This window comes from Bidens hawaiensis, unplaced genomic scaffold (genome assembly GCF_021521415.1).
Source record: "Bidens hawaiensis isolate Kalapana, Puna unplaced genomic scaffold, B.hawaiensis_p1.1 tig00028335_1, whole genome shotgun sequence".
Taxonomy (NCBI): domain Eukaryota; kingdom Viridiplantae; phylum Streptophyta; class Magnoliopsida; order Asterales; family Asteraceae; genus Bidens; species Bidens hawaiensis.
In genome coordinates, this window is record NW_027494629.1 from 194,103 (window position 1) to 209,086 (window position 14,984).

Sequence of the window (14,984 nt, forward strand, 5' to 3'; positions counted from 1 at the left end):
CCTTTCTCTTTACAACCCCAACATTCAATATCCTTACGAGTCTTAGACTGACTCCTCTTCCTGCTCCCACTGCCTCGCTGTTTTCCCCTACCTCTACCTTCTGTGACTAACATATTGCCTGATGATTCACCTGAACTTCTGCGTCTTGAATCTTCTCCCAGAATCAGATCTCGAATCCCATCGAAAGTAATATTTGTAGACGAACTACAAACTGCAGTCACTGTTTGCGACCAACTGTCGGGCAAAGAGGATAATAACAAGAGGCCTTGAACTTCATCATCAAACTTAATGTCAACTGACACTAAGCGGGACAAGATCGAATTAAGATTATTGATATGAGTTGTAACTGACCCACCCTCTTTCATTCTTGTTGTCACTAGCTCTCGGATAAGATAGACTTTATTCGCTGCCGAAGGCTTCTCATACATGTTGGATAGTGCGTCCATCATACCACGGGCTGTGGTTTCTTTCATGACGTTAAACGCCACATCTTCCGACAACGACAATGTAATACAAGCCCTAGCTTTCTTGTCTAACTTCTTCCAATCTGCTTCTGACAGCTTTTCTGGTTTTTCATCCTCAAGCACTACATCCAAGTCTTTCTGACAAAGTAGTGCCTCAATCTGCATCTTCCACCAACCGAACTTCTGTCCGTCAAACTTCTGTATCGAAACCTTTCCGTCTTCTGCCATAACAATGACTAAAACGAAAAACTGGATAAAAAACAGAGACAGACACAACAATGGCACGAGCCTGAACTTAACGACTGTTCTACTGAACTCTGTTAAACAATCAACCTATTTAACGTGCAGCGGAATAACGAACTGTAAATCAGAAACCGAAACTTTAAACTGAAACGATAAACCTGACAAACGCGGTTGGCACTGGTTCTCCGTTTCTTTAAACGACTTCAACTGTTCTTCAACAAAAAAATAGGATTTTGATTCAACTGTTTTGACTAAACTGCCAAATACTTTAGGCCAACACAATAATGAACAAATTCGGCTGCTGCCTTTTGTATTATTACTGCCTTTTGTAATTGGTGTGACGAGGAGCACGCAACAAAGTAAAAAAAATTACTTAACTTTTGTTTGGTGTGAACTCCAAGAAAAAGAAAAATAATATATTTCTTCCTTCGTCTCTCTAGTTTCAAACACCAAACTCAGAACATAAATATTCCTTCGACAATCCGGCGATCCAAACGAACTTCTCCTCGCCTTCCTCTTCTGGTCAACAACAAACTGAACGGTGGTGATGCGTTGCTTAACTTGTTTCGTACGGAACCCAAACACTCCAATCTTTGACGGCAAGCGACCGCGACAACCGGCTGTTGTGGCGGCGAGAATCGAACGGCGACGGCGGCGGAACCCTAGCACAGTAGGGTGGCGGCGACAACTCGGTGGGTTCTCGTGTTCTTCGTGTAATCCCAAACCTAAGCTCTGATACCACTTGTTAGGATTAAACGCACACACGAAACTGAACACGACACGAAAGCAATAAACGAACACGAGGATTTAACGTGGTTCGGTCTAAACTGACCTACGTCCACGGGTGGCAACTAGGTATATCTTTATTGAGTGACAAAAATTACAAGTACATAATGTTGTTTATATAGAGACTGAACTAGGGTTAGTAAATTATTATGCAAGAAATCTAAACCGGGCCGGGCTTGGGCCCGACCGCCCACACCCGTCTCCTCTTTTGACTTCATATAATAAACCGGGCCAACAAGGCCTACGAACCCAACAGGTAGTTCAACGGTTTAAATACGATCATAAATCCGTGTTTGCAGGCTCTGAAGGAACTCAGAGCAAAAGCTCAAAAGGGTGCACTTGGAGGTGCTGGTTTGAAGAAAAGTGGAAATAAATGAGACCTGATTCATTGCAGGACTGATGCTGCTTGCTTATATGTTGTGATTTGTGAAATGTTGCTTTGAATATTGCTATGCTGGCTAGGTGATAACAATCATGCTGATATTTGGTTTTAATGTCGATGCTGATGTTTCTTTTGGTGTTGATTGCTTTCATTTAACCGATGTGGTTTCACTCATTCTCTGAATAACTTTTAAAAAGTCACAAATCTAACAATTTTGTTAGCTTTATAATCATGAAAGACATAAATACAGACTTGTTTGTAAAGTAAATTGCATTTTCAGTTACGGCTATGAATTTGGTTTTGATTTTCATAGGTTTGAGTTCCTTGAGGCGCTATAGATGTTTAGTGAAAATGAATGTTATACTGTCTTGAAAAAAAAGGGACAAAGTGAATGTTTTATTGTCTTTAAAAAAGGGACAAAGACATATTTCTTCTTAAAATTACTTTTTTTTTTTACTTTTATCTTTAAAATTACCATTTGTATTTCTAAAATTTTGATTTTTTTGCACAAGGTTGATGTGTGTAACATACTTAAAAAGACTCACTTGTGTATATTCTTCGGTGCTGCTCCCGAATATTTTACGGTTAGCTTAACTTGTTCAAATTCGCCTTGTGGATGGCCAGACATCTTTCCTCCTTTTGTCGAGTCACAATGCAAATGCAACCACAATAAATCTGTTAACGCCTCGCCACCTTGTGGGCACTCCAATGCTCAGGTGAGTCAGGACCATGACCACATTGTCAGGCTTTAGTCCTTACGCGCCGGTCCTAACCAAGGCTTACCAGAACTGGCCGCACATTGGTTGGACCTTATTTGGTTGAGTCGGGCTCAACAATGAGGTCCATGAGGACATCTAATCTTGCAGCAACCTTTTTAATAGAACATAGAAGCAAAAGAATTACAATTTTGTGAGTCCCGAACACGGAGTTTGACGTTTGTGAACTCAAGAAACAACATTGAATTTTTAGAACTCGTAGCAAAACTTTACAAATATAAAGCTAAATTAACTAATAAAAGTCATAACATAATAAAACATTACAAAACGTTGTGTATGACTTTGAATAAAAGACTCGAAAGTCAAAATCATCCTTTCGGCCCACTTTATGCACATCATCTTGACCCAATTCTTATTCTATTTCCATTTTTGGCTCTTATGTAACAAACTTGCAAACCACTTGCTAGTGCATGGGCAAGCTATTGTTTCGCACCCCCACCCCGTGTTATTAGGCTCCCAATATATTAACCAAACAAATATATATTCCTATTCAATTTAGGGTCTCTTTCTAATTTCAATGTAAGTCCCTTTCAATCAACCCATGTACATGTAAAAGAAAATAAAATTTTGAAAGGGAAAGAACGGTGGGGGAACGCTTCATAATAGAACCGTTTTTTATCTGCTGCAGTTACGGATTTTAAAGAGGATAACTTTTAGACCGGCCTGACTGCAAGAGCATGATGCCGTTATATACCCAATTTTACTTGGCCAGAGGGTCAATGGACCATGAGATCCTCTAGTTCCGCTAATATATGATCAAGAGAAACCGCACAAATATAAGTTTATAGATTACATAGTTGTTTATTTTCCTTTTAGGTTTACGTCTAGTCTTTTTAATATTTATCTGGTATTTAAAGAGAATTCATGAAATGGATTTATGGCGGGATTTTCTTGCAAGTGGTTGGGCCAAAGAATTTTTAGCGGGGGGATTCGGTGGAGGTGCTGGTGTTGTGGCGGGGCACCCCCTTGATACCGTTAGAATCATACAACAAAGCCGTGAAAATAAATCTACATTCGGCATCCTTAAGAATTTTGCAGCTAAAGAAGGAATGTTTGCCCTTTATAAAGGCATGGGCGCTCCACTTGCCTTCGTTACCTTTCAGGTAACGTTGACAATAACTATGAGGGTGTTTGGGATTGCTTATTCAAATTACTTATCCAGAATAATTTGTTTGGATAAGTAAATAAGTTGATTAATAAACAATCCCAAACACGCCCAGTTTTGCATATTTTAAAACTTAAAAGCGTATATTTTGCTTAGTTAACGCAATCTTTCAATGCAGAACGCGCTGGTTTTTCAATCTAACGCCACATTATCAAGATTCTTCAACAGGCACCGTCCCGCCACCGACCCACCCTCGTACACAAGCGTCTTACTAGGCGGGACGGGGGCTGGCGCGATACAAAGCCTCGTGATCACGCCAATCGAGCTCATCAAAATCCGGTTACAACTCGAAAACCAAACCAAGCCCAAAAGCGGGCCATCGCGTCTAGTCAAACACATCATACAGACCGAAGGGTGGAAAGGCGTGTTCCGAGGGCTAACCGTCACCACCATACGCGACGCACCCTCATACGGCGTCTATTTCTGGACATATGAATACGTTAGAGAGATACTTCATCCGGGTTGCCGGAGAAGCAGCCAAGAGAGTTGTATGACAATGGTGGTGGCCGGAGGACTCGCCGGATTCAATAGTTGGGTGTGTTGTTATCCGGTGGATGTGGTTAAGACAAGGCTTCAAGCTCAGACGGCTAGTTCTCCGGTGAAGTATGCCGGAATAGTGGATTGTTTCCGGCAGAGTGTTAGAATGGACGGCGCCGGAGTATTATTCCGGGGACTTGGGAGTACGGTGTTTAGGGCGTTTGTTGTGAATGGTGCGGTGTTCACGGCGTATGAAACGGCTTTACGGTGTATGTTTGATGATAATAATAACTAAACCTTTGGCCGGAAAACACACCGGAAAGATTGATAATATAGCGGACAAATTTGTTGTATAGTATATGTGTATTAATGTATTATGTATATTTCATGTGTATAGTTAAAATTGTTGTTTGCTTCATCATGGAATACTATTAAGCATGACAAATAAACTAGAGCCTGTCACGAGTAAGCCTAAAACATTTGGGATGAGTAGTTTTTATTTATGTGTGAGACGGGATCGATATGAAACATTGAAACTAGTTCTGAACTTTTTTACAAGTATGAGGCTAGTATGTATCATGCGAGTGATATTCTACCCTATTACTGAATCAGTGAATCATACATGTAAAGCTCTAAGCATCTTTTCTTTATCTTTAGGTTATTGATGTGCCATTCTAAATTTCATTTTTTTATATTTAAAATGAACATATAGATGTAAAGATAAATACTTTGAAGTTGTTTAACATTTACTTGTTATCAAGTGTTCCACTAAAATCACTTAAACCAATAGGTGTGGTTCTTAATTTGCCGCTGAAGGAGTCCAGGTGGCTGGCGGTGCTGACGATGAGCACCGCCCCCAATCACTTCGGTGTCTCAAGGCAGCGGTATTTCGGATGAAAAATGCCGCTAATCATGTTGTTATGTTTGACCATTTCCAAAAACAAAAAACTATTTTTTATTCAATGTTATAGTTTGACTGTGGTTTAGCTTTTTATTTTTAAAATTAAATTAAATAACTTATTAAAGCATATAAATAAGCCCGTCTTTTCTCATTTTTCTCTCTCAACTGAAACTTTTATTTCAATTTTGTTATGGATTTTTTATCCGATGGCGATCAGTGACGAAACCAGAACTTTTTAACCGTAGGGTCATAATATATATATTTTTTTAAATCTAGACTATGGTTATGGTTACTAATCGAATGCCATAAAGATATAGAACACAATCATCTTTCTTTTCCGACAATGATCATAACTAACAAAATAAATACATCGCCAACCATGTAAAGCGGTAAGGATTACTATTATTACACCATAATCCATTCAATGTGGTGTAGTGATAAGGAGCTTGGGTTTCTTAACGGAGACTCAAGTTCAATTCCTACTTACAATACTTTGGGGATATGGGTGGCTCAATGAAGTAAAACTGAGATCTTTGTGATTTTCAGTTCGATCTCGAGGGCATCCGGGTTTTACCACCAGTGGCCCTTCGGGCGGTGGGTTTCCCTAGAACTGGAGATAACTTGGAGGCGCTTAAGGGCTCCGTACAGCTAGATTGGAGATATTTATTAACTAAATTAACTAAAAATAAACACTAAATAATACTCTAGACTCTCTAAAACTCGACTAAACTACTAACCGGCAAGTGCACCGATCGACTCTATTAAAGCTAAGTAAGTCTGGATATCGAACCCACGAGACTCTTTAAATTACGTTTATTAGCTAGTTAGACTCGACTACAAACACGATTTATTAATTTATAATTGTTTGAGGGGGTTTTATTTAAAATACTAATTTAAGACTATTATTAAAAACTAATTAAGAAAACAAGTAAATTAGACAAAAGCAAAAGCTTGATATTTAAATAAGATGATGATGAGAAAAAACTACCTAGGCTAGAATCCCCTAAATTTCAGTTATGACTTAACCCGGGAAAATATTTAGTTATGGACTAGGATTGTAAAATAGACACTTAAAAGAAAACCCGAGCATGACCCCTGACCCTTCTCAAGAAGACACCTATGGGTTTCTAATAAATTTTAGTGCATACCAGTATTAAAAATCAAGTTTCCTTACGGTTACCTAATTAATTATGATCCAGTTGCTTTATACGAAATCTTACCTTACAGCGCGGAAATCAAAGGCAGTTTAATATATTTAATTGATTTAATAGACAATAATAAATAATCAACCCTAGACGGACTCCTTACGAAAAACTAAATCTAGCAAGATTAAATAATAAAGATCTATCAATAACCTAGCACTTTACAGATTTTAGGTTAGCAGCACACTTAGGTTTATTTGACAATATTATTCCTATGATCTTATCATGACATCAATCATAAAATAATCAAGAACACAAAGTAATTGATCTAATAGCACCCTATCATATGACAAACAATAATCAAGGAAAGCTATGGAATAAAACTCATCAAACAATCCTAAGTATCCATATGCATCAATTAATTATAAATAAATCTTTTACTAAACCATAAAAACCATAACGATAAATAATCCCAAGTCAAATCAAAACATCAAAATAGATTCATCATAATCTAGGCAGTCTATGGAGTTTAGCCAACAACCATACTCAAGAACAAAAGAAAGTAAATAGGTTCAAATAATAAATTCATGACGAAAATAATAAATTCAAACTGAATAATAAGAATGTTTGGATGAGTAGGTGTTAAACCCAAACCCTCTCTGCTCGAACAAATGGCTTTTATCTTCTACCTTCTTTATTTTCTTCTTCCTTTTGTCGAAACCCTTCTTTTGCCTCTGACTTCGACGTCCACTAGGGGTGCAAACGAGCCGAGCCCGAGCCCGACTAGGCTCGAGCTCGGCTCGTTTAACTTACGCTGAGCTGAGCTCGAGCTCAGCTCGTTTCGAGCTCTATTTTCAAAGCTCGAGCTCGGCTCATAAGTAGATTTTCAAGCTTGAGCTCGGCTCGGGCTCGGGCTCGGCTTGTTTGCTATTTATCAATTATTTTTTTATATAATTATAATGATTTTTATATATTTTTCTATTTTAATATTTTATGTATAAAATAATATATATTATTTAATTATTTTATTCATTTTTTCATAACATTATTTATATTAATTAATAAATATTAAATATGTATTTTAAAAAAATTATAAAAATGATAGGCTCGTTTAGGCTTGCGAGCCGGCTCGAGCTCGTTAAGTGAAGCTCGAGCTCGGGCTCGTTTATTAAACGAGCTTACTTTTAGGCTCGAGCTCGGGCTCAGGCTCGATCAAGCTTTTTAACAAGCCGATCTCGAGTAACTCGCGAACAGCTCGGCTCGTTTGCACCCTTAAGGTCCACCTCCCAACCCTCATAGCAGCGGTCCTCTAAATACATTAGTATGACGGTGACTTGAATGGAAACTGATCTCACGTGATGGGCTTTTAGCCCATTAGTCTTCATTATTGCTTTGAATTCAATTAAACCATTTAGTAACTTCGATCTGAGTGGTCTACATAATTCAACATCACAAAAATAAAATAAGAACTAAACTAGTTGAAATATGCACCATTTACGTAATGTTATAAATTAATTGCAATGCTAACAAAGTTAATTGACTTATAAACCAAAATTTTGATAACACAAAAGACGTTTGAAACATCAACTTCCAGTTTATTATAATTCACATTCAAATTCACATTTTCTAATAGAAAGCAATTTATCAAAATATGATATTTTAACTCGTTGTCTCTTGAATCTTTAAAACTTTAAATCTGAACGAGAACCGAATATAATTTAACAAAAACTACTCCAAAGCTACTCAAAAGTGTAGGATAAAGTTATAAATACTTATATATAATTTTGCCCACATCACTCACCATCTTTTCTCTTCTATACATACTCTTAACAGTGGCATTTTAGGGAGTCAAGCTACAAAAAATAACTGTTGTACATGCCATCGTCTGCATAACACCGGTCGGCCAGAGGGTCCGGTGACCCTCCTGACCCCCTTGTAGTTCTGTACCTGATGGTGATTCGAGTTTGGTCGTTCCACTTTTTATTCATACGGTCGTGTCTACTGCAACTGCTATAGTAATTGACGAGGGTGAAAATTCGACACCGAAAACTAGAAGAGTTGCGTTAAACAGAGACCGTGAAGCAGGTCACGAGTATTGGAGGTGTCGCAATCCAAATCACCAACTTATGCTTAATTGTATTTTTTTTTCTTATTTTATGTTTTATATTAAGTAATTTTTATTTCTTGTTATTTTTTAATAAATAATTTTGATTTTATTTAAAATATAATTTTAGTTGTATTAAATTAATTTTAGTTATATAAATAGTATTATTTTATGTGAAAAGGGAGGAAACTGATGAACTGATAAATTAGTGACCATTTTCATAGTATTATGAAAGATAGTGAAGTAAAACGGGGTATGATGTGATCCTGACGTGCCGATGTGAAGTGAGAATTAAAATAGTATCTATATTCTATACCATATAGTCTATAAAACTCTTTTTTGTTAATTTCAAGTCACTTAATTTTCGTTAACTGTGTTGTGTTCCCTAGCTCCACTTTAAGGAGAGAAAGGAAAAAAAATAATAGAAAAATAGAAGTGGATATGTTCCCAGATGGTTGTTTTTTTTTTCTTTTTTGAAAGAAAGGAATGAAAAGTTAAAAATTTGTGTTTCCAAGTTTCATTTAAGAGGAGAAATGAAAGAAAAGGGTGGAAAATATGAGGTTTTAAAAGGTAAAATTTTTCTTCCTAATATGAAAAGAATTGAAAGAAAAGGAATGGAAATGTGATGTGATGTGATGTGATGTGATGTGATGTGATGTGATGCATGAAGGGAAAAGAAAGAAATGAAAAGGAAAAGAAAACTTTTTTTTTCTTTTGTTATGTTAACTCGGAAACATAACGTAGGTGCTCCAATAATGTAAAACTTTTCTTTAATCCTTTTTTTTTATTAAAATAAAGCACAGAAATGAAGCATGTATCAATTATGAAACTTGATTATATGTATTGAATTTTTATTTCTTTACCATTAGTTACAATTTCAAGTTAGTTTAAGAAAAATAATCACTAAATGGTAATTACGACTCATATATGCTCACTTAGATCACTTAATTTAAAAAATCATAGCATAAAAACTTCCAATGAAATTGAGTGACTTTAGATTAATAAAAAAAAAGTGTAAGTTACTTTAGTAAAATACTTCTTTAACTTAATTACTTTCCCTCTTAAAAAGGGACATTATGAATCTTTTGCATCCAACTCTTCCCGTCAATTTCATCAACTACCAAAGGCCACGAGGCGGTGTTCCTGCCCCTCTCGTTGCTTCATTCTCGCGTTCCATCCCATTTACTCATTCTCCGTTGACATACATCCAAATCAGTCTTCCATGTTAATTTTGTTGTATCAAAACGAAAGCCACATAGTGGTGTTCCCGTGCACTACTGTCTTGCCACTTTATTTAGCCAAAAGCACTCTCACCAGTCACCATGCTTGGTCTTCCTTTCATGGATCCATTCCATCCAGCCCTAGATACAGATTTTAACGGGTATATTGATATCCAACGATTAATGAGTGATTGAGTGCCCTACATATATGTGACTATGTGTATGATTTTACTATCATATATAAGACGCTAGTTATCAATACCTATCTTATTATGATATGTTAATATCGAAAACTTAGAAGCATTGGATTCCAATTCGTTGAACAACAATTCAATTAAAATTGTATGCTGAGAAGCAAGAAACTAAATGGTCCACATTTGGGATTTCAATTTGGACTCGAACGAATTACAATTTTGATGGCGATGGTCATCTCATTTATTATTAAAAGGGACCAAATCTATTTATTTCAAAATTTAAGGGGCTAGATGTGACTTGTGAGTGTAACGTAACAATCTGTAAATTGGGCCCCTTGGTAACAATTAAGTCAAAACCAATAATTGGATTATGTTGAGTTGATCTTTGAAAACATTTTTTATTTTTATTTTTAGGTTTTATGTGTTGGTTATGACTAATGATATATGATGAGGGGACTATTAGTAGCGTATGACAATAACATTTTTGTTAATAAATCGATATATTATTTTGTAAACATCATAACTTATATTTTGCTCGACTTTCAGCTCTTATAATTCTTTATGTGTAAATGTTTTTAAAGGGTTACATAAAGAGGAGAATTAGAGATGCAAATAAAAAGAGGTGCTGTAATTGTTAGATACTTAGATACATAACTATATTTTATACTTGAACGCTAGTCCTTTTTTTTTCCGATTATTAATCGATAAACTAAACTACTCTTAAATTACAATATTTTTCCTAAACCAAGTCATGCCAAGAATAATGGAAAGGGATAAGGAGCATTAGTTATGGTAAGGGATAATGAAAAAGAAAATAGTTATCTTTAACGATTTTATCTAAATTTATTATTTTTTAAATGCAATTTTTTTTATATAATCTATTATTTTCATAAAAAAAAGTATGCCATAAAATTGAGCATATATATATATATATTTTAATTTTATAGCATTTTGAATTAGGCGAATACACAATGGTGCCATGAGGCCCATGATTTGTTGAATATTTATTCTATTAAACTATCATAACAATTAATTATTATTTGAAACAATATTCTTTTTTTTAAGAATCTAGTTTCCATTCCGAAGTAATTTTCTATGTCATGTTTAAATTCTGTTTGTAACATGCACCCCACGTTCCCTCATCCTTGTCCTAACAACCATTTTTTTTTTCATCTTTCCAAAAACACATTCCCTTTTACTCTCTCCATTGCAATCACAACCATCATCAAATCACCATTCTGATTCACAATTGTTGCTCAATTTATTTAATCTCCGCTGGAATTCATCGATCAAAATGGCGAAAGATAAATCAGACACGAATTTGGAATTAGATCCTGAACTAGAGGCCATATATGCAGGTGAGTTACAAATTTACAATTTTTGTTTGAATTCGGTTATGCATTTTTTTTTATTTATGAATTTGATTCTGATATGAATTTTAACAGATATGGAAACAATGAAGGAGAGGTTCGCGAAATTGTTGTTGGGTGAAGATATGTCAGGCGGAGGAAAAGGTGTTTCTTCGGCTTTGGCTTTGTCGAATGCCATCACCAATCTCGCAGGTACCACGTTAATTATTTAATTTTCTTTTTGGTTATAATTTGATTAGTTTGCATATGGGAGAAATGATGATTTTGGGATGTCATAACGTGACAAGTCACAAAGGGTCATATTGTAATGTTTTTTAGTTTGCTATACTTTTGTTTAAACTCCAATACAAACTGAACATATGTTTGATTATGGTTTTACAATTGGATTTTTTTTTTTAATCTTTATTTTGGGTTTAGACTCAGTTGTAATCGGTAGAACAGAATATGAGATTTGTGTAAGATAACTAAAAAAACATGAATTATTACATTACTAGTGACATGAACACGGTTTCAAAATACTTGTTTTACAGCTTCGGTATTTGGAGAAATATCGCAACTGGAACCCATGTCGCCAGACAGTAAAGCAAGGTGGCGTAAAGAAATCGATTGGTTGTTATCAGTCACGGACCACATTGTTGAATTTGTGCCTTCAAAGCAAAATACTAATGGCATAATAATGGAGGTACGCCACATTCTTTTTATGTTATTTTTGAAATTTTAAGCTACTAAATCTTATAAGTTTCATAGATCATGATAACGAGGCAACGAAGCGATGTACGGGGGAATATTCCGGCCCTAAAGAAGCTTGATGGAATGCTCATGGTAAGCAAAAAAAAGGTCGTATTAAGTTCTATCAGAATTTACAGATAATCTTATAAACAAGAAAGATGTAGCGGCAAAATAAAGCGACAAAACTTTATTAGATATTCACCCAAACCGAAAACACCTCCCAAACCTTTAGACCTCACAAATATGAGTTCTTGATTAACAGTACAACCAATCATCTACTGATACAAATCAGTTGATGATGAGAGAAAGAACAACAATAATAAAACTAGACTAACCGAATGAAACCCTAATACAAGATGAGATGAACTCGCCGAGAGAAAACCAATGGTTGCGATGAATAAAAATCTCCCCAAATATTTGATGCAAGACTTGTTATATCTCATCACAACACAAATGGGCTTCGTCCTTACTTGAATCCTCAAAGCTAACTGCAGCCCACTTAGCTCCTGGCCCACCAGCACGTGTTCAGCCCACCGTAAGTTTTAAGTTCAGCCCGTATTATTCTCGGTCCAATCCAATATACAAAACAAACAAAATTATATTAGAACAATATCCTATTTATTCAATATTATTTGCAATAGAATTGAAACATCCATATATGTTAACAAGTTCATATTTATTTTTAATATATACAAAGTTTGAAATGTCGAATACAGTCTTCTAAATAACATATTATCATATCCGTCTTTTAAAACACAGTGCTAAGAATTTACAAAAATATTATTATTATAGTTGTTGTAAATGTTGATGTGTTCTTCGTGTATTGAACTTCTTACATTTAATTGTGTTAAACACTTAAATGTATTGTGACATGTAACTCACTTATTAAACAAGTTAAATATTTGTTATTATATGATTTGTCTGACATACAATTCACAATTATTGCTTGCATTAAGGAAAAACTAATTAACCAACATATTTTCTTTGTGTGACTACAGGAATGCTTAGATAATTTTAAGGATCAAAATGAATTTACCTATGTATCTAAAGATGATGTCGGATCAAAATCAAATAAGAAAAGAGAAGGAGATAAATGGTGGTTACCGACTCCAAAGGTTCCTCCAAACGGGTTATCTGAGCTTACACGAAAATGGTTACACTTTCAGAAAGACTCGGCGAACCAAGTACTTAAAGCAGCCATGGCTATGAACGCGCATATTCTCACAGAGATGGAAATCCCAGAAAGTTATATTGATGCACTACCCAAGGTACGTGTGTGTTTGATACATAACCAATTTAAACAGCGTAAGGCATGTGCATGCAGTGTGTAGCACGTATAAGTATATAACAAGGGTGGAGAGAGAGATATTTTATATATTTACATAACTGTCTTATATATCACATACAAGTGTTTGCACGGTATTCACAGTTACACACATGTTAACTTTAAATTGATATTGCCATCTATAATCTTCACCCTCATTTCTTGCAATTTCCCCTCAAAATTACTCTTTTTGCAAATTGTCATATAAACAAAGATAAAAAGATCATTTCATTGAGTTGATAAAAAATGATGCATTTGTGACAGAATGGACGAGCAAGTTTGGGAGACACGATCTACAAAAATATTACAGTTGATCATTTTGATCCGGATAATTTCCTTGCTGCTATGGACTTAACTTCAGAGCATAAAATTCTTGATCTAAAGAACCGAATTGAAGCATCTGTTGTGATATGGAGAAGAAAAATGACAAATAAAGATGGAAAATCAGGATGGGGTTCAGGTGTGAGTATAGAGAAAAGAGAACAATTTGAAGACAGAGCAGAAACGATATTACTTGTATTAAAACATCGGTATCCTGGTATTTCTCAATCTGCGTTAGATGCCAGCAAAATTGAAAACAATCGAGTAAGAAACTTTCACACACATATTTACATAAATTCTTCATATTTTGTGTCAATAACGATGGGTTTTGGGGTGTCAAATTTTACCTCTTGGTCGATTTAGTTTATTTTCAAACATTATCAAATGCACCAAAGTGTATTCTATAATAGTTACTACTAATTTTGTGGTTGTCATTAGAAAACTAGACACCTTCACAAAAAAAAATACCATTAAGTTCCTTGACATTGTTTATAATAAGTTCTTAAATCAATTTTTGGGTTAAAAAAGCGGCTTTATTTTTCTAATGTTTCGAGGGATTTAAAATAAAATTGTTAATACTTTTATTATTTTAAAATAAAATTGATGATGATGATGATTAATACTTTTATTATTTTAATTTTTTATGACAACAAATTACTATGATGCGTTTGACCCAACTCGTTTTGACATGTATTAGATTTATGTGTGTTAACATGTTGATCTATTTCACATACCATAGTGTGTTGCTATATTGACAGGATGTAGGACACGCAGTCCTCGAGAGTTATTCAAGAGTATTAGAAAGCCTAGCACACAAGGTAATGTCACGAATCGAAGACGTAATACACGCGGACAATCTTGCACAAAATCCATCGGGAGATCTAAAAAGAAACTCTCTTAAAGATTCGGCATCTAGGGCATCTGGAAAATTCCCTAGGGCAAAAGAAGAGTTAGAAAAACTTAATTACGCAAACGCCCCTCCTACCTCAATGACATTATCCGATTTCATAGCTTGGAGTTTAGAACAAGAAAAGGATTCCAAAGGAGAGCTATCAAATGGGAACGCAACCTCAACATTAGCAAAACAATCATCCGCTGCAAATAGCAAAAAATTGTCATATATAGAAAGGCTTGAGACATTAGGAGGAAGAAGTCCATCGACTCGACAGTAAACGTGATGGTTAATGTTAGAAAGAGTAATTGAAGTTATAGAAAGAAATTTCATGCGTAAATATTCAGACTTACATAGAGTCTGCAATTTTGTCATGTGTATATATCGAAGATGCCAAAGCACTTCAGATTAGTGCTAACCGCTAATCTTGTACAACATTATATTTTAACTTTCACCATCGTAAAAGATAATATGGCTTTGCGAAAGCTCGTCCC

At 35.1% G+C, this 14,984-nt stretch overlaps 2 protein-coding genes across 2 annotated transcripts; both read left to right on the top strand.

Annotated features, from left to right (window-relative positions):
* The first annotated feature begins 3,520 nt into the window (after positions 1–3,520).
* LOC143576889 (mitochondrial arginine transporter BAC2-like) lies at positions 3,521–4,588 on the top strand. The gene is made up of 2 exons (XM_077060880.1): positions 3,521–3,754; positions 3,935–4,588. The coding sequence occupies exons 1-2, from the start codon at positions 3,521–3,523 to the stop codon at positions 4,586–4,588; spliced, it is 888 nt and encodes a 295-aa protein (XP_076916995.1).
* A 6,560-nt stretch (positions 4,589–11,148) lies between these two features.
* Positions 11,149–14,770, top strand: LOC143576890 (rop guanine nucleotide exchange factor 12-like). Its single transcript, XM_077060881.1, has 7 exons — positions 11,149–11,212; positions 11,300–11,416; positions 11,755–11,906; positions 11,972–12,046; positions 12,952–13,221; positions 13,542–13,862; positions 14,357–14,770. Exons 1-7 carry the CDS (start codon positions 11,149–11,151, stop codon positions 14,768–14,770), a joined length of 1,413 nt encoding a protein of 470 aa, XP_076916996.1.
* The last annotated feature ends 214 nt before the right edge of the window (positions 14,771–14,984 follow it).